Below are 16,502 nucleotides of genomic sequence, written 5' to 3' on the forward strand. Positions count from 1 at the left end.
CATGATAGCCATAAGAACAGAGAAAAATATATAATTAATTTTAATTTTAATGACTTAATTGGTACATTATAATTGTCACGAACAGGTTAGAAATATTATGGATCCAATATTCCAATGAGGTATGGTTTGAAATTGTAGCTAGGACTAGTGTTGACCTGGTTTTGATGATCAGAAGACCATCCATCTACTTTGGCTCCTCGATCATGTCCAGAGAAGCATTTACTACGCCCTTCTCTTCCGTTTTTATTGCTCAATTCAATAGACTGTCAAGAAGATAGTCATGGACGATAAGAGGAAGACTCCTTTCAAGGAGGGGATGCCTGGAAAGAAGTGGCTGAGGTGCTTCTTCAAGCGACACCCCGAGCTCTCGGAAAGGAAGCCAGAACTCCTCGGCAGTGAAAGGGCTGTGGGAACCACGGAGAAGATGGATAAGTTCTACAATGATCTGAATGAGTACCTAGTCACCAAGGATTGCTCATCGATCCTCAATTCGCCACGTCGGATCTTCAACTGTGATGAAAGCAGATTCCCCCTGAGTGGAAAGATGTCAAAAATAATTGCAACCAAGGGTAGCCGCACTGTAAGCTCAGTAGGGTCAAGTAATAAGTCCCAGGTTACCTTCCTGGCCACGATCTCGGCCTCGGGTGATGTGCTTCCTCCCACCATCGTTATAGCTGGCCAAAGATTCAAGGAAAATCCACTCAAGGATGGGCCCGAAGCTTGCCTGGGTAGGAGCGAGAGTGGATGGATGACAAGCGAAGTGTTCTTCGAGTATGTGGGAAATAGCTTTATCCCTTGGGTTGAAGACCATGGAATCCCCAAACCCGTTCTTCTACTCGTCGACGGCCATAGCAGCCACATCAATTATGAGGTCGGTAAGCTCTGCAACGAGGCAGGTGTTGAGTTGTATCCACTACCAGCTCATGCCAGCCACATCATTCAACCCTGTGATGTGGCATTCTTCAAGCCACTTAAGTCAGCATGGGCTCGAGCTGAGCGCCAGTATCGCCAAGATCATCCAGGCCAATGTGTGACGAAGTACACCTTTGCAAGCGTGTTTAGAGGACCATGGGAAGATGTCAGCAGAAGGAAGGAGTTGGTAAAATCCGCCTTCAGAGCTACTGGCATTTTTCCGTTCTCCAAGAACTATGCAAAGGAGAAGCTGGCACCAGCTTCTGTATACAGGGAGGTACAGGATGAGAGGGATGTAAATGCTGAGGTAAACACCCAGGCCCCTGGTCCCTCCGGGGATGCTACCCAGTCAACGTCAACGTCTGCAGGCCCATCTTCCTTCTCCCTTCCACTGGAGAAGCACCTTCGGTACCCTCAGATCACCAGGGTGAAGTCAGGGAGACGGAAAGGAGAAGATCTTCCAAAATGCATTAGTAGTGATGCGTATTTGAAGTACTTGAGAGAGAAGCAAGAGGCAAAAAATCAAGAAGAGGAAAAGAAGAGAAAACGAAAAGAAGAGAGAGACATGAAGAAGAAAGCAAAAGAAGATGGCAAGAGGAAGACGAAGTTGAAAAACACTGAAGAGGATCATCCTGATATCGATGTCAACACCTGTCCAGAATGCGAAGGCACGTACGACAACGATCCGGATCAATGGGTGGGTTGCTGTTACTGTGCAAGGTGGCTTCACATCGTTTGCTCTCGACGGTTGGACGGTTTGACAGATGAAGAGATCATCGCTCTGGATTTCAAGTGCCATTTTTGTTAGGTTATATGTTTGAATGACATCTAACATGAAAGACACCTGGATAAATCTTATTAAAGATAAAAACAACATTGGAACACTTACATTTTTGTTTATACCATATGAACTACTTCTTAAAGGGGTTCTCCGGCCTGAAAATAATATGGTTCGAACAGATGAAGTTAAATCAGACAAATGAAAAACTGAAAATTTGATCAAAATCGGACAATCTTACTCTTTATTTAGCTATAAATATTTTCAGCCCGGATAACCCCTTTTAATGTACAAAGATTCCATATTACATTAAAATATTTTATAGTATAATTTGTCTTATCCAAAACAACTTTGTCTTTTTTTCAGCTGATATTGATTTTTTCTAATCATTAATTTACAGTGCAATATTCTTTTGTATAATTTATTGTATTTTTGTCATTTCTTATCCATTTTATATATTTGTGAAACGGAACGAAATTTAATTTTCCTATGTATAACTATTCTTTCCTTAAATCAATGAAATATACCAAATTCATTTTTATGACGATTAATTACAATTATCTTGCCATTGATTTCAATTAAACAACAGCAAAAAAAAAAAGGAATATCTGCTTGAATTTTACAAACAAAGTTTCATAGTTTCAATTTATCTGTTTTATTATAAGTTTGGTGATTTATAATCTATTCAATGATTTCGTGACGGATATCTTGAGTGAATGGTTTCTGATTGATAGTATTTCTAATTTGACTGATTAATGACTGAGTGATTGATTTTCTAAGTTTGCTGGGGCTGTTTGAAAAATTCTCTTCAAGTTGTTAGTGGGCACAGGGCAGTTTGCCGATTAGGCATATACTTTAATTATCTAATATGACTCTTATGACTGACTGGATGGGTTTGATGAATTGATTGTCCGAGGGGCTAATTGTGAGTTTGATTAATTACCCTTCAGAACTATTTGATATGTTAATTGAATATCGAATGAAAATTAAACTGTGTGGGTAATATATTCACAAAATTCAACATTTGGCCCAAATGCAATTGAAAATAGAGGTGAATATATATATTTCCTATTTTCAATTGCGTTTGGATCAAATGTTGAGTTTTATCGATGTTATAATTGACATATTCGGCAATTTTCATTAAGATCATGCTTGAATAATTAATTGAAAAGATTATTCTAAAATAGTAAGGTTATTTTGGAGGGAGTCAAACATGCTAACATGCAAAATGGAAATAGGAAAGAAGGGGAATAACAGGGAAAACATCATACAAGAATTATATCTAGCCCTCCATGTCTTAGAAACAAATAATCTGAAAGTATTCCAATTGAAAACTCTTAAAAATGAGGAACTAAAAATACATGCAAAAAGGTATTATTAACGAGCATAAAATAATGGATCTAAACCGAAACAAAGCAGACAAAGTCATAAACATGCAAAATACAAATTTTGGAAGAAAAAAAATCCGGGGCATGCATAGGACTATGAAAACTGCAAACAGGTACGAAACCATGCAAGTTGGGATCATATAAATACCAAAACAAAACAGAAAAAATAACATGAAATGTAACGTCGGAAAGCAAAACAAGTGATTGAAAGTAGGAAATTATAAATCATAAACAAAGTAAACTAATACAAAAAGGAGTTTTGCCTGTAAAGAGAGAATAGAAAAAAGATACAAAAGTTATATTGAACATGTATTTTCATAGAATGAATAATGAAACATATATATTTAGTTTACGCCATCACATGGCGAACTTTCAAACAATACCGTCCAGTCTAAATTCTTCCACCTGTTCTGTTATTTCTAGTGGATTAATTATGTTTTATTGTTACTATTATTAAAAAATAAACACTAGAAATTTATAATTAAGATGTGGAGATCACATAAAAGGAATAAAAAACAGTAAGCATGAGAGAAAGTCGAATAGTTACCAGTAGATAAATCGCGCATTTTCGCGCGACCGAATTCTGGGCGGCGTGTCCGAATACTGGGCGAAAAACACCACCTCGGTCTATCGGCAATATTTTGTTCAACGATATTCAATATTCTAAAAAAGTTCAATAATCTGAAAGAGGACAATATTTTCTTTCTCCTGGATGGTGGATTTACAAATAAATGAGGTAAGTATTTATTTTACCGGCGATTTCCCCTTAAGTGACCGAATACCGGGTGCGTTACCCTATGCCTATATAGGCTAATAAATATAATTATTTAAATAATAAACACAATCTTTGTTTTTCCTTTTACGCATGATCGAGCGAGTGCATTATTTGTTTTATAAAATAGCAACACAAACAATTTTATAAAGTATGGTACAGACAGTTTTGTTGGACTTCACCTGGGACTTCTACCGCACTGGTTTGCTCGAGCGTGCAATATCAATTTTCGTTGCGCACCTTTTGCACTGCCGTGCAGTGCACCAAAAAGTTGGATGTCATGTGACTTGTATTGGGCAATCACGATGCTTAAAAATACAGAGCTATTTTATAATATTAAATAAATCCTACCGGTAGGCCTACCGCTAATATAAAAATTGATTTAAAACTAGATTTAGAACTTGGACATAGAGTAATCAAGTATCATTGAACATCTCATGTGATTTTCAGGTCACATGACCAAAGTCAAAGTTCATTCAATCATTAAGTTAAGGTACCGTAATTGAACTTTGGCCATTTTGGAGTTACATGTAGGTAACTACTTTCAAAGTTTATAGATTTAGTATATAAAATGTGGATATAGGGGTAATCAAGTATCACTGACAAGTCTTGGGTTGCATTCTGATCAAGGTCAAATGTCATTTCTTTTCAATGAACGTAGTATTGTATCATTATATGAATGGTGTTTATTGTGAATGATTATAGTAGTTTTCAAAGTCAGCACTGCTGCTATATTGAATTGTGTGATGCAGGTGAGACTGCCAGAGGTGCTCCTCTTGTTTATATTATAATGCTATGTGTGATTTCCCATGTAATTAATTTTTTATTGTATAAAATAAAAACTGAATTATAGAAAAACCCTCTGTCATTGAAATGGCTTTGATGCAATGTAATGGTGCAGCAGTAATGTGAATATTGTTCTTTTCTCCACTTCAATGGCTTGATACTTGTAACCTATAGCTAGGAACATATTTCTCTTTGATTTTTTGGTGTTCACAAACGATCAAACATGCTGTGAAGTTTTTAGAAATTTTGATTTGCAATTTTTTTTCATTGTGAAAGCTCTGTCCTACATGTACATTTGATATCTTAACAAACAAAATGATTAAGTAGGAAATAATTTCTTGGTTTTCAGTATTCTGCATGTACTAGCATAATTCTAACATGTGCATTTTTGTGTGTAATTATAAAAGTAGTCTTTTTTCATTGTAGAGTATTCTGTTTCCCTGAGGAATGATCCCCAAATATATGGGAAATCTTTTTAAGTGCAAGTTTGTATTATGTTGTTAGTCAGTAAATCTTTCTTGCTTTATTTGTATTTCAGGGTTAAAACTTTCTTCTGAAGATGACAACAGCCAATGAACAAAATGCATCTCCCAACAAAGACTTGAACAAAAAGAAATAATGTAGTTGTAACAAACATCATGGCTACCGCAACACAGATAGAAGAAATCCGAGCCACCCTTCAGAGGGGCCTGGAAAACCTTGCCTTATCAGGGAACCTCAAGCCGCTTCCTTTGAGGCAGCAGGTGGAGCGTCCATCCTTAAGGACTAGACCCATTCCGCCTGTAGGAGCCGAGGATCCCATCCACACTGGAGGAAATCAGATAAAGCAGCCAAGCAACAAAGTCAGTGGAAACAATCGATCAAATCTCAATGGGTCACTCAGCGACTCCGACCATTATCGTCCTGGCAGTGCAAGGGGGCTGTCTGGTATCGTGTCAACCCCTTTTGCCAAGACTCAGAACAGTAGCCTGAATGGTGCAATACGGCAATCGTCCCTAAACACCAAGCCTCCGACCGGGACACGAGCACGTCCTGGTCGACCCTCAAGCGGAACAAAGCGAAATCCGCCTGCTATGAGTGGACGGACTTACCACTCTGCAAACTCTCAAAGCAAGCTTACTGATACTAAGGTGTCAAGTTCTATTGGCCGAGGGCGACCTTTGCCCCATCCGCCTTCGACTATGAGTCCGACTAGGAGGAAGGAGGTGGTGTCATCTTTGTCAGGGACTGGAAGTGAACAAAGCAAGAAGAGTGGTAAAACTAGAAAGGACAGTCTGTCTGAAGATGGAGAAGAATGGTGTGATGTGGATGAGAATGAAGAAGAACAATTTGATCCCCTCATGAGGTAAGCTTAATTACATGCACAAAGTGTAAGGACAAAAATATAATTTTTATTTTTTTGGAGGTGCTGATGAAGATGATGATGAATGGATGGTATTGATACTAAAGAAGGGATTTTTTAGTGTTGCAAATTTAATTGTATCTCACTTATTCGTGGGAGTTAAAAAATGGGTGGTTTTCAGGATGTAAATAATTGTAGTCAATATTATCACTTTGTTTTTCAGTGGGAAAATGAGATCCGGGTTAAGGCAAGTGTTTTTTATATAAAAAATTGTGAAGTGACAAGCATAGTGACAACATTAATGATAATTATAATGATGACAATGATGATGGTGATGATGAATGATTACATTGTACATGTATGATGATGTAAAATGATAATTGTATTGATGATGATGATGATTGTAATGTTGATGATGATTATAATTATGTCAAATGATGATGGTAATGATGATGGTGATGATGTGCTGATAATGATTGATTAGCATGGTGATTATTGTGATGATGATGTTGAATTGTCAGTAACAATTACATGGTGATGGTTGTGGTGATGGAGATGATAATGGTGTCTATTAAGTTTATGTCGTGGTGTCTCCACACCAAGTAATAGTATACTGTATTATGAACTTTTTGTGTGCTTGGTGAGCAGTTTCAGACAATTTTTACATCGGTTTTTCACCCACATACAATTGCTTTTCATTAAATTGACAGCCTTTGAACTTTTTTAACACAGTTGCCACTTAGATTCTGAGTATCCTTGGTTGTCACAGGTACTCTGTGAATATTTGATGATTAAAGTTCAATGTATGAAAAACTATGAATAATTGATAGGCATTACTCTGATTTTTACTTTGGTTGTGTGTAACTAAGAAAAAAAAACCCTCTGATATCTGAGAGGATTTAACTACATGTAGGCATTGTAGATATAAAATTAACCTGTTGGTTACCAGGACCTTCATGCACATGTTCATGTACTAGTCCAGGTGAAAAACTTATGTTTTGATCATTCTCCAAATAAAAAATAATAGATTTTTATGTAGGCCTACATGTACATGTATATGATCACAGTTTATCCAAATACAATTCAAGACATGGTCTCAAAAAAAGCTGAAATGCAAAAACATATGTGTATGATTTCATTGCTTCGGTACTCTATACTTGACCTTTTTTTTAGTAATTCTGTGCCTTATAAAGTGCTGTGAATTTTGTCTGTCCCCTCAGTGAGCGGATGCCTGGAGATGGCGCATCTTATGATGACTTTGATGAGGATGACGGTCTAGACGGTTTGGATGACGATGGAATGGATGATGGTAAGATTAAAATAATTACCAGGATACATGTAATTATTGTTATCGTTATAGAGATTTCCTAGTGAAATATACCAAGATTGAAATTTGAACCTTGTGGGGCCTCTGAAGAACCTACTTTAACATACAGTACATACGGCCAGGCCTGGGGTGCATCAAGTCTCAATATGTAAGATTTTGGGGGTTATAACTGAGGATTAATGTAGTATTGCCCCCATTAATCATTTGTTTGCTTTAGCCTCGATTCTGATGCAACTGAGTCGGCATACACGTACAAACTTGAGAATCAAGATTTCTTTAAGTAATTTTGGATGGAGGATTAGAAGGGCAAGTTATTGTGGGTTAACATGGCACCCCCGGGGGGGGGGGCACTCAAATTATTTTTTATGGGGGCGTGCCTCACGAAACTCTGTAATGGGGGTCTAAGGAACTGACTAAAAGGGTAAAATACAGTTCTTGGGAACTAAATATATACCGAGCGGTGTGAAAAATATGGTCTACGGAACGGGATCGCGGCACTGCAAATACATTGCACCATAGCGCTGTGCATGCACTCGCCATGCATAGAGCGGCTACTAGTTATTATGTAGGGAGTTGCAAAGACGTACGTGCATCTCTTGCATGCGGTGCTCGCGCTGGACAATTTTGGTAGGGCTGGAGAACTGAGATGTCTTGTAACGGGGGTCTTGCGAGGGGGGCTGGGCGGCTTCTGAACTGAACTTTTGTCATTCGGAGTATCTAGAGAACTGAAAATTGGGTCTGAAAAAGGGGGTCATCAAAGCGGCACGTCCCCGTACCACCAATATATGTGAGTGCCCCCTCCAGGTGGCACCCCTCCATTCATTCGTATGCTGAGAGCATTCTTGCATCACTACATGTATGCATTGCTGTATTGCAGTCATGTTGGCATATCGTATATTGTTGAACAAATACACCTAGGCCTATATGTTCTGCTACAGGTAGATTGTAGGCCTATCAATTTATTTGCATAACATCATATTAAAGCATAATGTTTTATTAATGTGATTTTTAACATTCCTTTTTTTCCCCAAAATTTACATTGCTTTTTGGCAGGTCTTTCTTGCCTGTATGGTGAGTCTGTAAATGTTAGATTTGAAGGATGGTACAAAACTGTAACTTTTACTGGTATTTGGGATTTGTTTGTGTGTTGTGTAAGGTTCAATATTCACTTCTACATGTATGATATCTATTCTGTTGGGAATGCTCCCAATTGATTTAATTTTTTTTAAGAGTTAATGGATTAAAAAAATATAAATCAGCATGTTGATAACTTGATATGCATGTAGTTTACATGTATGTGACGTAGTCTTAAGGTGATTTTCTCATTATTTCACTCTACCTATTTGTGCATCTGTATCACTTTAATTGTACCCTTTTGTATGGCTATATCTCAGTGTTTCAAGTCCTGGGTATAGTTTGTGGCTTTTATCTGAATCTCTCAAATTGGTACTGACAGATGCACTTGGGATGGTCTTAAATATTCTCAGAGCATCCAGGTGAACAGATTGCAGTGAAAATTCAAGGGAAAAGTTATACCAGATAATTGTTTGCCTTTTGTACAGAAATGGAAAAGTTCTTAATGCAGTATTTCTCTCCTAATTTTAAAAAAATTATTTCTCAACACCCCATTTTGAAGACACTCTGGATGTTAATTGAAAAAAATATCCTCACTATTTTAGCCTATTTGAAGATGCCATTAAAAAAAAACTCAGCCTGGATTTTTCCAGTGCACCACACTGCATTCTACCCCAAATCATTTATGCCATTACCAATATTCTTTTCAATCACTTTACTTTCTTTTTAGATGAATCCGATACATACTCCACATATAGCATGTCCTCCACAAAGCGTGGAGGCAGCAGTAAAGGTGGGAGTCTCTCTGCCATCGACGACCTCCTCAAGAAGACGAACGGCATCGATACATCGATCCTGGGCTCCAAGTCCAAGAGCGAGCGAGTTCTTGAGTTGCTGACGACAGGAACTGACGATGCCCAGCCTCCTCTGTCGGCAAGTCTCTTCAGCAAGGTTCCACCAACCATCAACTTTGTTGGGGATAACCAAACAGGTTCTGATCTCTCCTATTCTGAAAATGACAAATTTATTTAAAAGAAGAATTAAAAATGTATTCAACAGATGGATGAAAGCTTGAATGAAATTATACAAACAAGATAGTTATAAATTTGATAAATTTTGAAAAAGTTTTAACCGTTACACCTATACACATACTGTAGAAGTGATGTCTTTGTCATAAAATAATGTCACAACTTGACATGAGTTCATGTTTAGGCCTACTGTTTACGAGGTGTTGTCATGGAAGTTGTATCCCTAATTAGATCATGTGTTGAGAACTCTTTCTATTTCACCTTGCCGATTATTAGAATGCACATTGGCCTGTATTCTGAACTCTAGTTTAATTTGAACTCTGGGCTAAGTTGTGGTTTAACTATGGATAGCCAATTTTGACAGGTGTCTCTTACAGTTAAACTTCAATTTGTCAGCTCATTTAACACTCAAATCATTTATAACTGACTTGTAATATTACTGAATAGTTCTTTTCATTATAAAAATATGAAGGAAGAGTCAAGCAAAGATAGAAATCTTATGATATAAAATGCAGCTAGAAAATTTTTGGCTTCCCATAGTTCTAACACAAGAATTAAACCGTGGCCTGTAAAGTCAACCGAACTTCAGAATATGGGCCATTACCTTTAATATGCCACATTCCCCTTGACTCATTTCATTGAATAGTTGTGTCTTTGCCTTGGGAGCTGAGGAAACTGTTGAAATGGAGGATGAGTCCAATCACACCCCACGTTGTCAAGAACTGCATCGCAAGATCAGGATTCAGGGCAACAAAGAGTAAGTATAAAGCTCTGGAATTCTTGTTTTGGATGATTTGGTTGCACACCTGCAAACGGGTTATTTTCTAGGAGGATGATGAGGGCGAATGAGGAGGAGGAGGGGGAAGGAGGATAATGAGGACAAGGAGGTGGGAGAGAGGGATATTACAGTTTTCATCTTCGTGTCACAAGTTTTAATTTATAGGGGCTGTTTTGCAACTTATGGGGATTACCATTTTCAATTTAGAGTTGAAATCTACATTTTCTAATCATTCTTAACCTTATATTTATTTGTATTGTACAGAGGCAAATGAGTGGCTTGGCTATTGGGGCAAGCATATGAAAGCTTCCGGCTTCAAGTCTATACGAGAGTACCAAAAAGTGAACCACGTACCGGGGTCGTTTCAAATCGGGCGCAAGGACCGGCTTTGGCGTAACCTGCACCGTATGCAGCTCCACTACGGCAAGAAGGACTACAACTTTTTTCCGCAGACCTACGTACTGCCCTTTGACCTTAAGCTACTCAAGAGGGCATGGGAGGACGGAGGTCAGAAGCAAAAGTGGATCCTAAAACCGGTGAGATTTCAAAGTTTTAAAAATGGCATTACACATAAAACAAAATACAAGATAATTGTTACAGTTTGAGCAATACTGTGTTTAGATGATAAAATTTTCGCTTTCAATATGTTAGGTTCTTAAAAGCACTGGTGGTCTTGGTGTTTCGTGAACTCTGCTATTCCTCAGGAGTGTATCCGAAAGAATACCCAACAGTTCTTTTGAGGACTACCTTACATGGTGAAAATAAATTCTCCCGCATAAATTTGGACCGATTATAGCTGAATTCGGCGTAATTCGGATGGTTTCGATGGATTCAAATGTTTCCGAATCCTTTCTGAATTTTCTTGCAATCGCGGAGGGAGAACAGAATACTCTCAAAATCATCCAAATACTTGTATTCGGATGGATTCGCAGTTGATTCGGTTCCGATGTAACTTGGCCTTTACTGCGGAAATTGTGTAAACCCATTCTATTGATTCCATTCCTGTGCGAACCCAGTTACTGGTGTTGTCCAGATGTAACTCTATCACAAGTATTTCCAGCGCTTTTCACAAAATCGATGTCAGCAAATTATATCCCACTCTTCATGAAAACTGAATAATACCAGATTTATTGTAATTAGGCTAATTTTAACCACTTGAAGACTGGCTAATCATGCTAAACTACACATTTTCCTCAGACCCGAGCCTGTTTCTCTGTTTTCAACAGGTTAAACATGTCACCCAATTCCAAATTCCTCTGCCTTTTATATATTTCAAAATCATTTGAAATACCTCTCTTATCTTGTCAAACTTTTATCCAGCCTGCATCAGCACGAGGTATTGGCATTAGGGTTATTCACAAGTGGAGCCAGATACCTCGTAGGAGAGCAGTCATCGTCCAGCGCTATCTTGCCAAGCCCTACCTGATCAACGGGAGTAAGTTTGATCTACGCATCTATGTCTACGTCAGTAGCTACGACCCCCTCCGCATCTACATCTTTTCCAATGGTCTTGCCAGATTTGCTACCATGAAGTAAGTTGGGGTTTTAAAACTTTGCACGCTGAATAAATTTTTTTTTTGGGGGGGATAATAAAGACAACTGTTTCAATGTTATTTTCTTTGAATGAAGATTTCTACATTGCATCATTGATACTTATGATTGTTATATAGATGTGATTCAAGAACTCTTGTGATTTATGAGCTTCTCTAATATGTATTATTAAAATTGCAACATCAGCGCGACTGATTGCATGCTTGGATTCTACTTACCTGAGTGTTTGCACTTTTTGCTGGTGTTTGTAAACGTAAAGAGTTTATGCAACAGGCCCCTCGGGTGTGTTTCACCGACTTAAATCGATTTAAAATCAATTCTTAGATTGATGAAACATTCTTGGAGGAATCAACTTGTATTTTTCATTATATGGAGAAAAACATGAAATATGATACGAGTATGTGGTGATACTGATAAATATGTATTTTTCATATTCCAGAAGGCTGTTTTATCAGCTGAAATAAGTTAAGAATCAAACTATAATCAATTTAAAACATAAATTATTTATGCTTAGTCACTGTAAGTATCTTAATTAACAAGTTCACATGAAAAAAAAAAATGATAATGGAGTAAGCGATAAAATGTTAATGAATACAAACTATTTTCTGCTTCAGATACTCCTCTTCTATGAAGAGCCTGTCAAACAAGTTCATGCACCTGACCAACTACAGCATTAACAAGAAGAACGCAGACTTCACTCCTAACTCGGATAGCACGGCATGCCAAGGCCACAAATGGTACGTTGATACAGGGAAGGGACGAAATTGTGTCCTCCGCTGATAATATACACTATAAAACCTGAATTTATTGGCTGTAACATTAGTTGCATTCTTTGTTGGCATCAGTGGCGGACCGTGACCCTGAGGAGACAAAGCATTGGGGGGGGCACGGCATTGTTCACAAACAATGCAGTGCCCCCCCCCAATGCTTTGTCTCCTCAGGGTCACGGTCCGCTACTGGTTGGCATTACTTATTTATTTCAAACTGCGGCGCCGTTTTATAAAGATTTACGACTATTAGTTATGACCATTATGGTTACAACCATAGCAGCAAGCATGGTAACAGGGTTCAGTAGCAAATTACTATCAAGTATTCCATAGAAATACAATAAACTGATTTTTTCAATTTCAATTCAATTTCATTTGGCAAATTAAAACAATCAAGAAGTTACAAAAGTAAACAAACATATAAGAATGAGCCAGGACCACTGAAAAAGCATCCTGTGCTGAAATTTGAGGCCCTAAATTACAATTGAGAAAAACAATAAAATACAAAAAATAACATTAAAATATCTTTGTTTAAAAAACATAAGTATTAGCTAAAGGCCTGCACACCATAGGTCTATGAAAAAGCACATACACCCGCAATCACACATTGCAACATAAGAATAAGGAAAGTGAGAAAGAAAAATTAGATAAGAGATAGAATCATAGGAAGAGTGAGAGCGAGAAAAGAACATAAAATGAAGAAGAAGAAAAAAAAGGAGTCTACTCAGTCAAGGATGATAGTTTTTCGAAATACAGTAAGTCTTTCTGAAACGGGGCACCTGCTATGCTGTTCACCTCTTACTTACCCCCACAACGGTACTAACTCAATTGGAGTAATTATGAGATTGCATTGATGTCAGTGCCAAAACAAAATGCAATGAGGATTATATTGTTAAAGGTCGATTAATTCAAGCAAGAAAGATGATAAATCTTACATTGTAACCTTATTTTCATAGTCTCAATTGATTGATTTATGGTTTCAAGTTTATAATCGTATGAAACTGAGGGGAAATTCAGTGTTTAAACTGGTAAATTTTTGTATTCTTTACACTGAATTTCTATTGTATTTCTGTATTACTTTGGTCCACCAGTATAGGCGATAGAAGAAAAAAAAATCACTGTCGAGCACTGATAAAAAAAAAGATCTTCAAAATAAACTTTCAAAGTCCCAGGCTTACCTCTAACTGTTCAAATCAGCTAGATATGGATTTGTTGGGCTTCCCTTTAAAATTATAATATGCCTGCCAAGTGATCTTAGTTACAAAGAAAAAACAAGCCCTTCATTGATTATTTGAAATCATCGACCGATTTTGTAATACTTCCCAATTTCTTAGGGAAAGGAAAAGAGCAGGGTTTTGCCTTGGAAACTGTATTTTCCAAAATCAGTCAAAAAGTTTAGTAATTGACTTTGGGTTGTGGTAATGGCAAGGTACAGATTTCCCTGCAAATTTGATTACCGGTAATAAATTGCAGATTTATGATAATTAAGGTCAACAACCTTACTGAGTTAAAGAAATATATAATTGATATGAAAACTCTGATTGACAGATATGTACTCAGTTGTAGTTTGCTGACATACCAACAGTGTAATTCACAATGTAATTAACAGGTGGCTTGATGTAATGATGTAATTAACATCTTTGTTGATTTGGAATGTGGGGTGACAGGATGCATGATGTTCATTACAGGAAGGTCGATTTCAGTAATGTACATCATTCCTTTCTCAGTCAGTTGCTCCTGAACTTTATCCATGCTAAATGTAGTTCAGTTGACTAAAGGTCATCATGGGTTCATTGAAAGTGCTAGTGCTTAATTGATGTTTTTTGCTTGATATGAATTTCTTTGATTTTCAATTAATATACAGGGTTCCCAGCCCATCAGGGAAATCACAGAAAATTATTTTACTTTTTTCCAGTCAGGGAAAAATCAGGGAATTTGATAAAAATTATCTCAAATCAGGGAAAATGCCTCAAATGAGGGAAAAATCAGGGAATTTTGATCAGCCCAAAAGTCCAAAGCATGGTAGTCAGTCAGACTCTGTTATATTTTGTTGCATGTCAAAACAACATCCATTGAATAACTGGTTATGGTGGTACTAATTAGATTTACATTATTGTTTTTATACTGAAATGACATGTAATTCACTGCAACAACTTAAGAAACATGTGAAATTGGGAATGGGTTTAAATAATTATCAGGGAATTTTTAAACTTCATCAGGGAAAAATGAGGGAATTTCGTTTTCTTGAAAAGCTGGGAACCCTGATAGAGAGAAATCCATTTTCCTTTAGGTTTTTTTTATTATTCAGGAAGGATGAGGACAGAAAGTTTCTTAGAAATATTTAAAAAGAAATCTTTTTTATGACATATCATTTGCATCATTATTGCATTATAACCCATCTTCTCTTTTCACAGGAGTTTGAAAGCATTGTGGGGCTTTATGCAGAAAGATGGCGTTGACACTAATGCTGTATGGGAGTCTATCAAAGATGTGGTTGTCAAAACTATAGTGTGGTGAGTAAAGCTGTAATCATTCAATATTTAACCTTGTATTTTGATGAAAAGAGGCAAAGTAGAGAGAAGGGATGATTTTTTTTAAATATTTGTATTTTCGAAAAGGTTATACAGTCAAATCTGTATAGTAGGCAAAAGGAGACAAGAAAAACTTCATAAGCAGTTGGTTGTTATGAACTGGTCCATGTGATATAGCTGTATTTCTTATCTAGATCAAAATTTGAAATTTAAAATGCGTGGAGGTTCATTAATGTAAAGGGGATTCATAATCAGCTTTGAAAAATCTGTCTTCCGCATCTCTTTATAGGAGGATCCTAACCATACAATGTAATGTCAAGTTAACAATGTTTGGGGTCATGGGCCCGTATTCTGAAGTTAGGTTTAACTTAGACCATGGTCTAACTCTGTGCTAAAATTATGGAAAGCCAAAGGTGTCAAAATTTGTTATTAAGTTGTATGTTTCTTATGTTTGCTGTGCTCTTTCCTGATTCATCGATGGTGAAGTTAATCATCTATTTATACTTCCTAGACAATTATGAATTATTTAAGAGCCAAATGAGCTGAAATATGATATCTCTACTGTTAGTGATTTATGTAACAATTGGCCATCCATACTTAAACCACAACTTTAAACCTGAGTTTAAGTTAAACCCGACCTAAGAATATGGGCCATAGTATTTTTACAGATTTGAAGAACATCAAGTGATTGATAATAAACTTCAAAATTATTATGGATTGAATGAATGAATTGCATTCCCCTCCTGTTACCTTGTAATTCTTACAGTGCTGAGTCTCAAGTGAACAGTATGATCAAGGCCAACTGTAAAAGTCGTTTCTCCGTCCATGAACTCTTTGGTTTTGATATCATGCTGGATGAGAATCTACGCCCTTGGATTCTAGAGGTTAATATCTCTCCAAGGTAAGGTCATCAATTAAAACAATCATGTATTTTTTTTTATTCACAAAACATGCATTCTTTGAAAAAAAAATTGTGCAATCTCATCTTGAAAATGGTATTTTAAATAGATAAAATGATGTCTTCTTCAAGAATTGTATAACATATGTTTTTAATATTTTGCTTGACAATTTATGCATATTGGTATATTAATTGGGGTATCTTCCTGTTCTTGTATTTTCTATTATTTCTATGTAAATACTGTATATTAGCACCTCTTCCTCTTTTTTTTAATTGTATTTAAAGGAAAATTTATACGAATGTACTTCTTGAATTCCATTTATCAGCTTTTCATATCGCCCAAAACTGGGGACTTATTTGATAACTGAATTTCCAATCTACTTTCACAAATCCCCTTTCATGATGTGATTTTCTCTTGTAACAGTCTACATTCCAACGCGGAGCTTGATGTTCAGGTCAAAGGTGAAATGATCAAGGATCTCCTCAATATAAGCAGCTTTATGATCCCTGATAAGAATGACGTCTTCACTTCAGTGCTACCTCCGAATGGTATGACAAAGTGAGTATGAC

At 36.8% G+C, this 16,502-nt stretch overlaps 2 protein-coding genes across 3 annotated transcripts in view; both read left to right on the forward strand.

Annotated features, from left to right (window-relative positions):
- The window catches only part of LOC121426423 (tubulin polyglutamylase TTLL4-like), a 31,062-nt gene that overhangs the window by 3,241 nt on the left and 11,319 nt on the right, over positions 1-16,502 (forward strand). The window contains exons 2-12 of one of the 2 annotated variants that reach the window (XM_041622722.1): positions 5,175-5,981; positions 7,199-7,287; positions 8,359-8,376; positions 9,110-9,370; positions 10,054-10,164; positions 10,450-10,721; positions 11,506-11,717; positions 12,351-12,473; positions 14,918-15,016; positions 15,801-15,935; positions 16,357-16,491. In XM_041622722.1, the coding sequence (XP_041478656.1) occupies positions 5,275-5,981; positions 7,199-7,287; positions 8,359-8,376; positions 9,110-9,370; positions 10,054-10,164; positions 10,450-10,721; positions 11,506-11,717; positions 12,351-12,473; positions 14,918-15,016; positions 15,801-15,935; positions 16,357-16,491 (2,162 nt within the window). In that variant the 5' untranslated portion in view covers positions 5,175-5,274. The remainder of the gene's footprint in view (positions 1-5,174; positions 5,982-7,198; positions 7,288-8,358; positions 8,377-9,109; positions 9,371-10,053; positions 10,165-10,449; positions 10,722-11,505; positions 11,718-12,350; positions 12,474-14,917; positions 15,017-15,800; positions 15,936-16,356; positions 16,492-16,502) is intronic. The other variant, XM_041622723.1, reaches the window with a different exon arrangement.
- Positions 172-1,720, forward strand: LOC121426001. Its single transcript, XM_041622129.1, has one exon. The coding sequence runs from the start codon at positions 281-283 to the stop codon at positions 1,718-1,720; it is 1,440 nt and encodes a 479-aa protein (XP_041478063.1). The 5' UTR covers positions 172-280.

The sequence above is a fragment of the Lytechinus variegatus genome, chromosome 13 (assembly GCF_018143015.1).
Source record: "Lytechinus variegatus isolate NC3 chromosome 13, Lvar_3.0, whole genome shotgun sequence".
In the NCBI taxonomy this organism is placed as follows: domain Eukaryota; kingdom Metazoa; phylum Echinodermata; class Echinoidea; order Temnopleuroida; family Toxopneustidae; genus Lytechinus; species Lytechinus variegatus.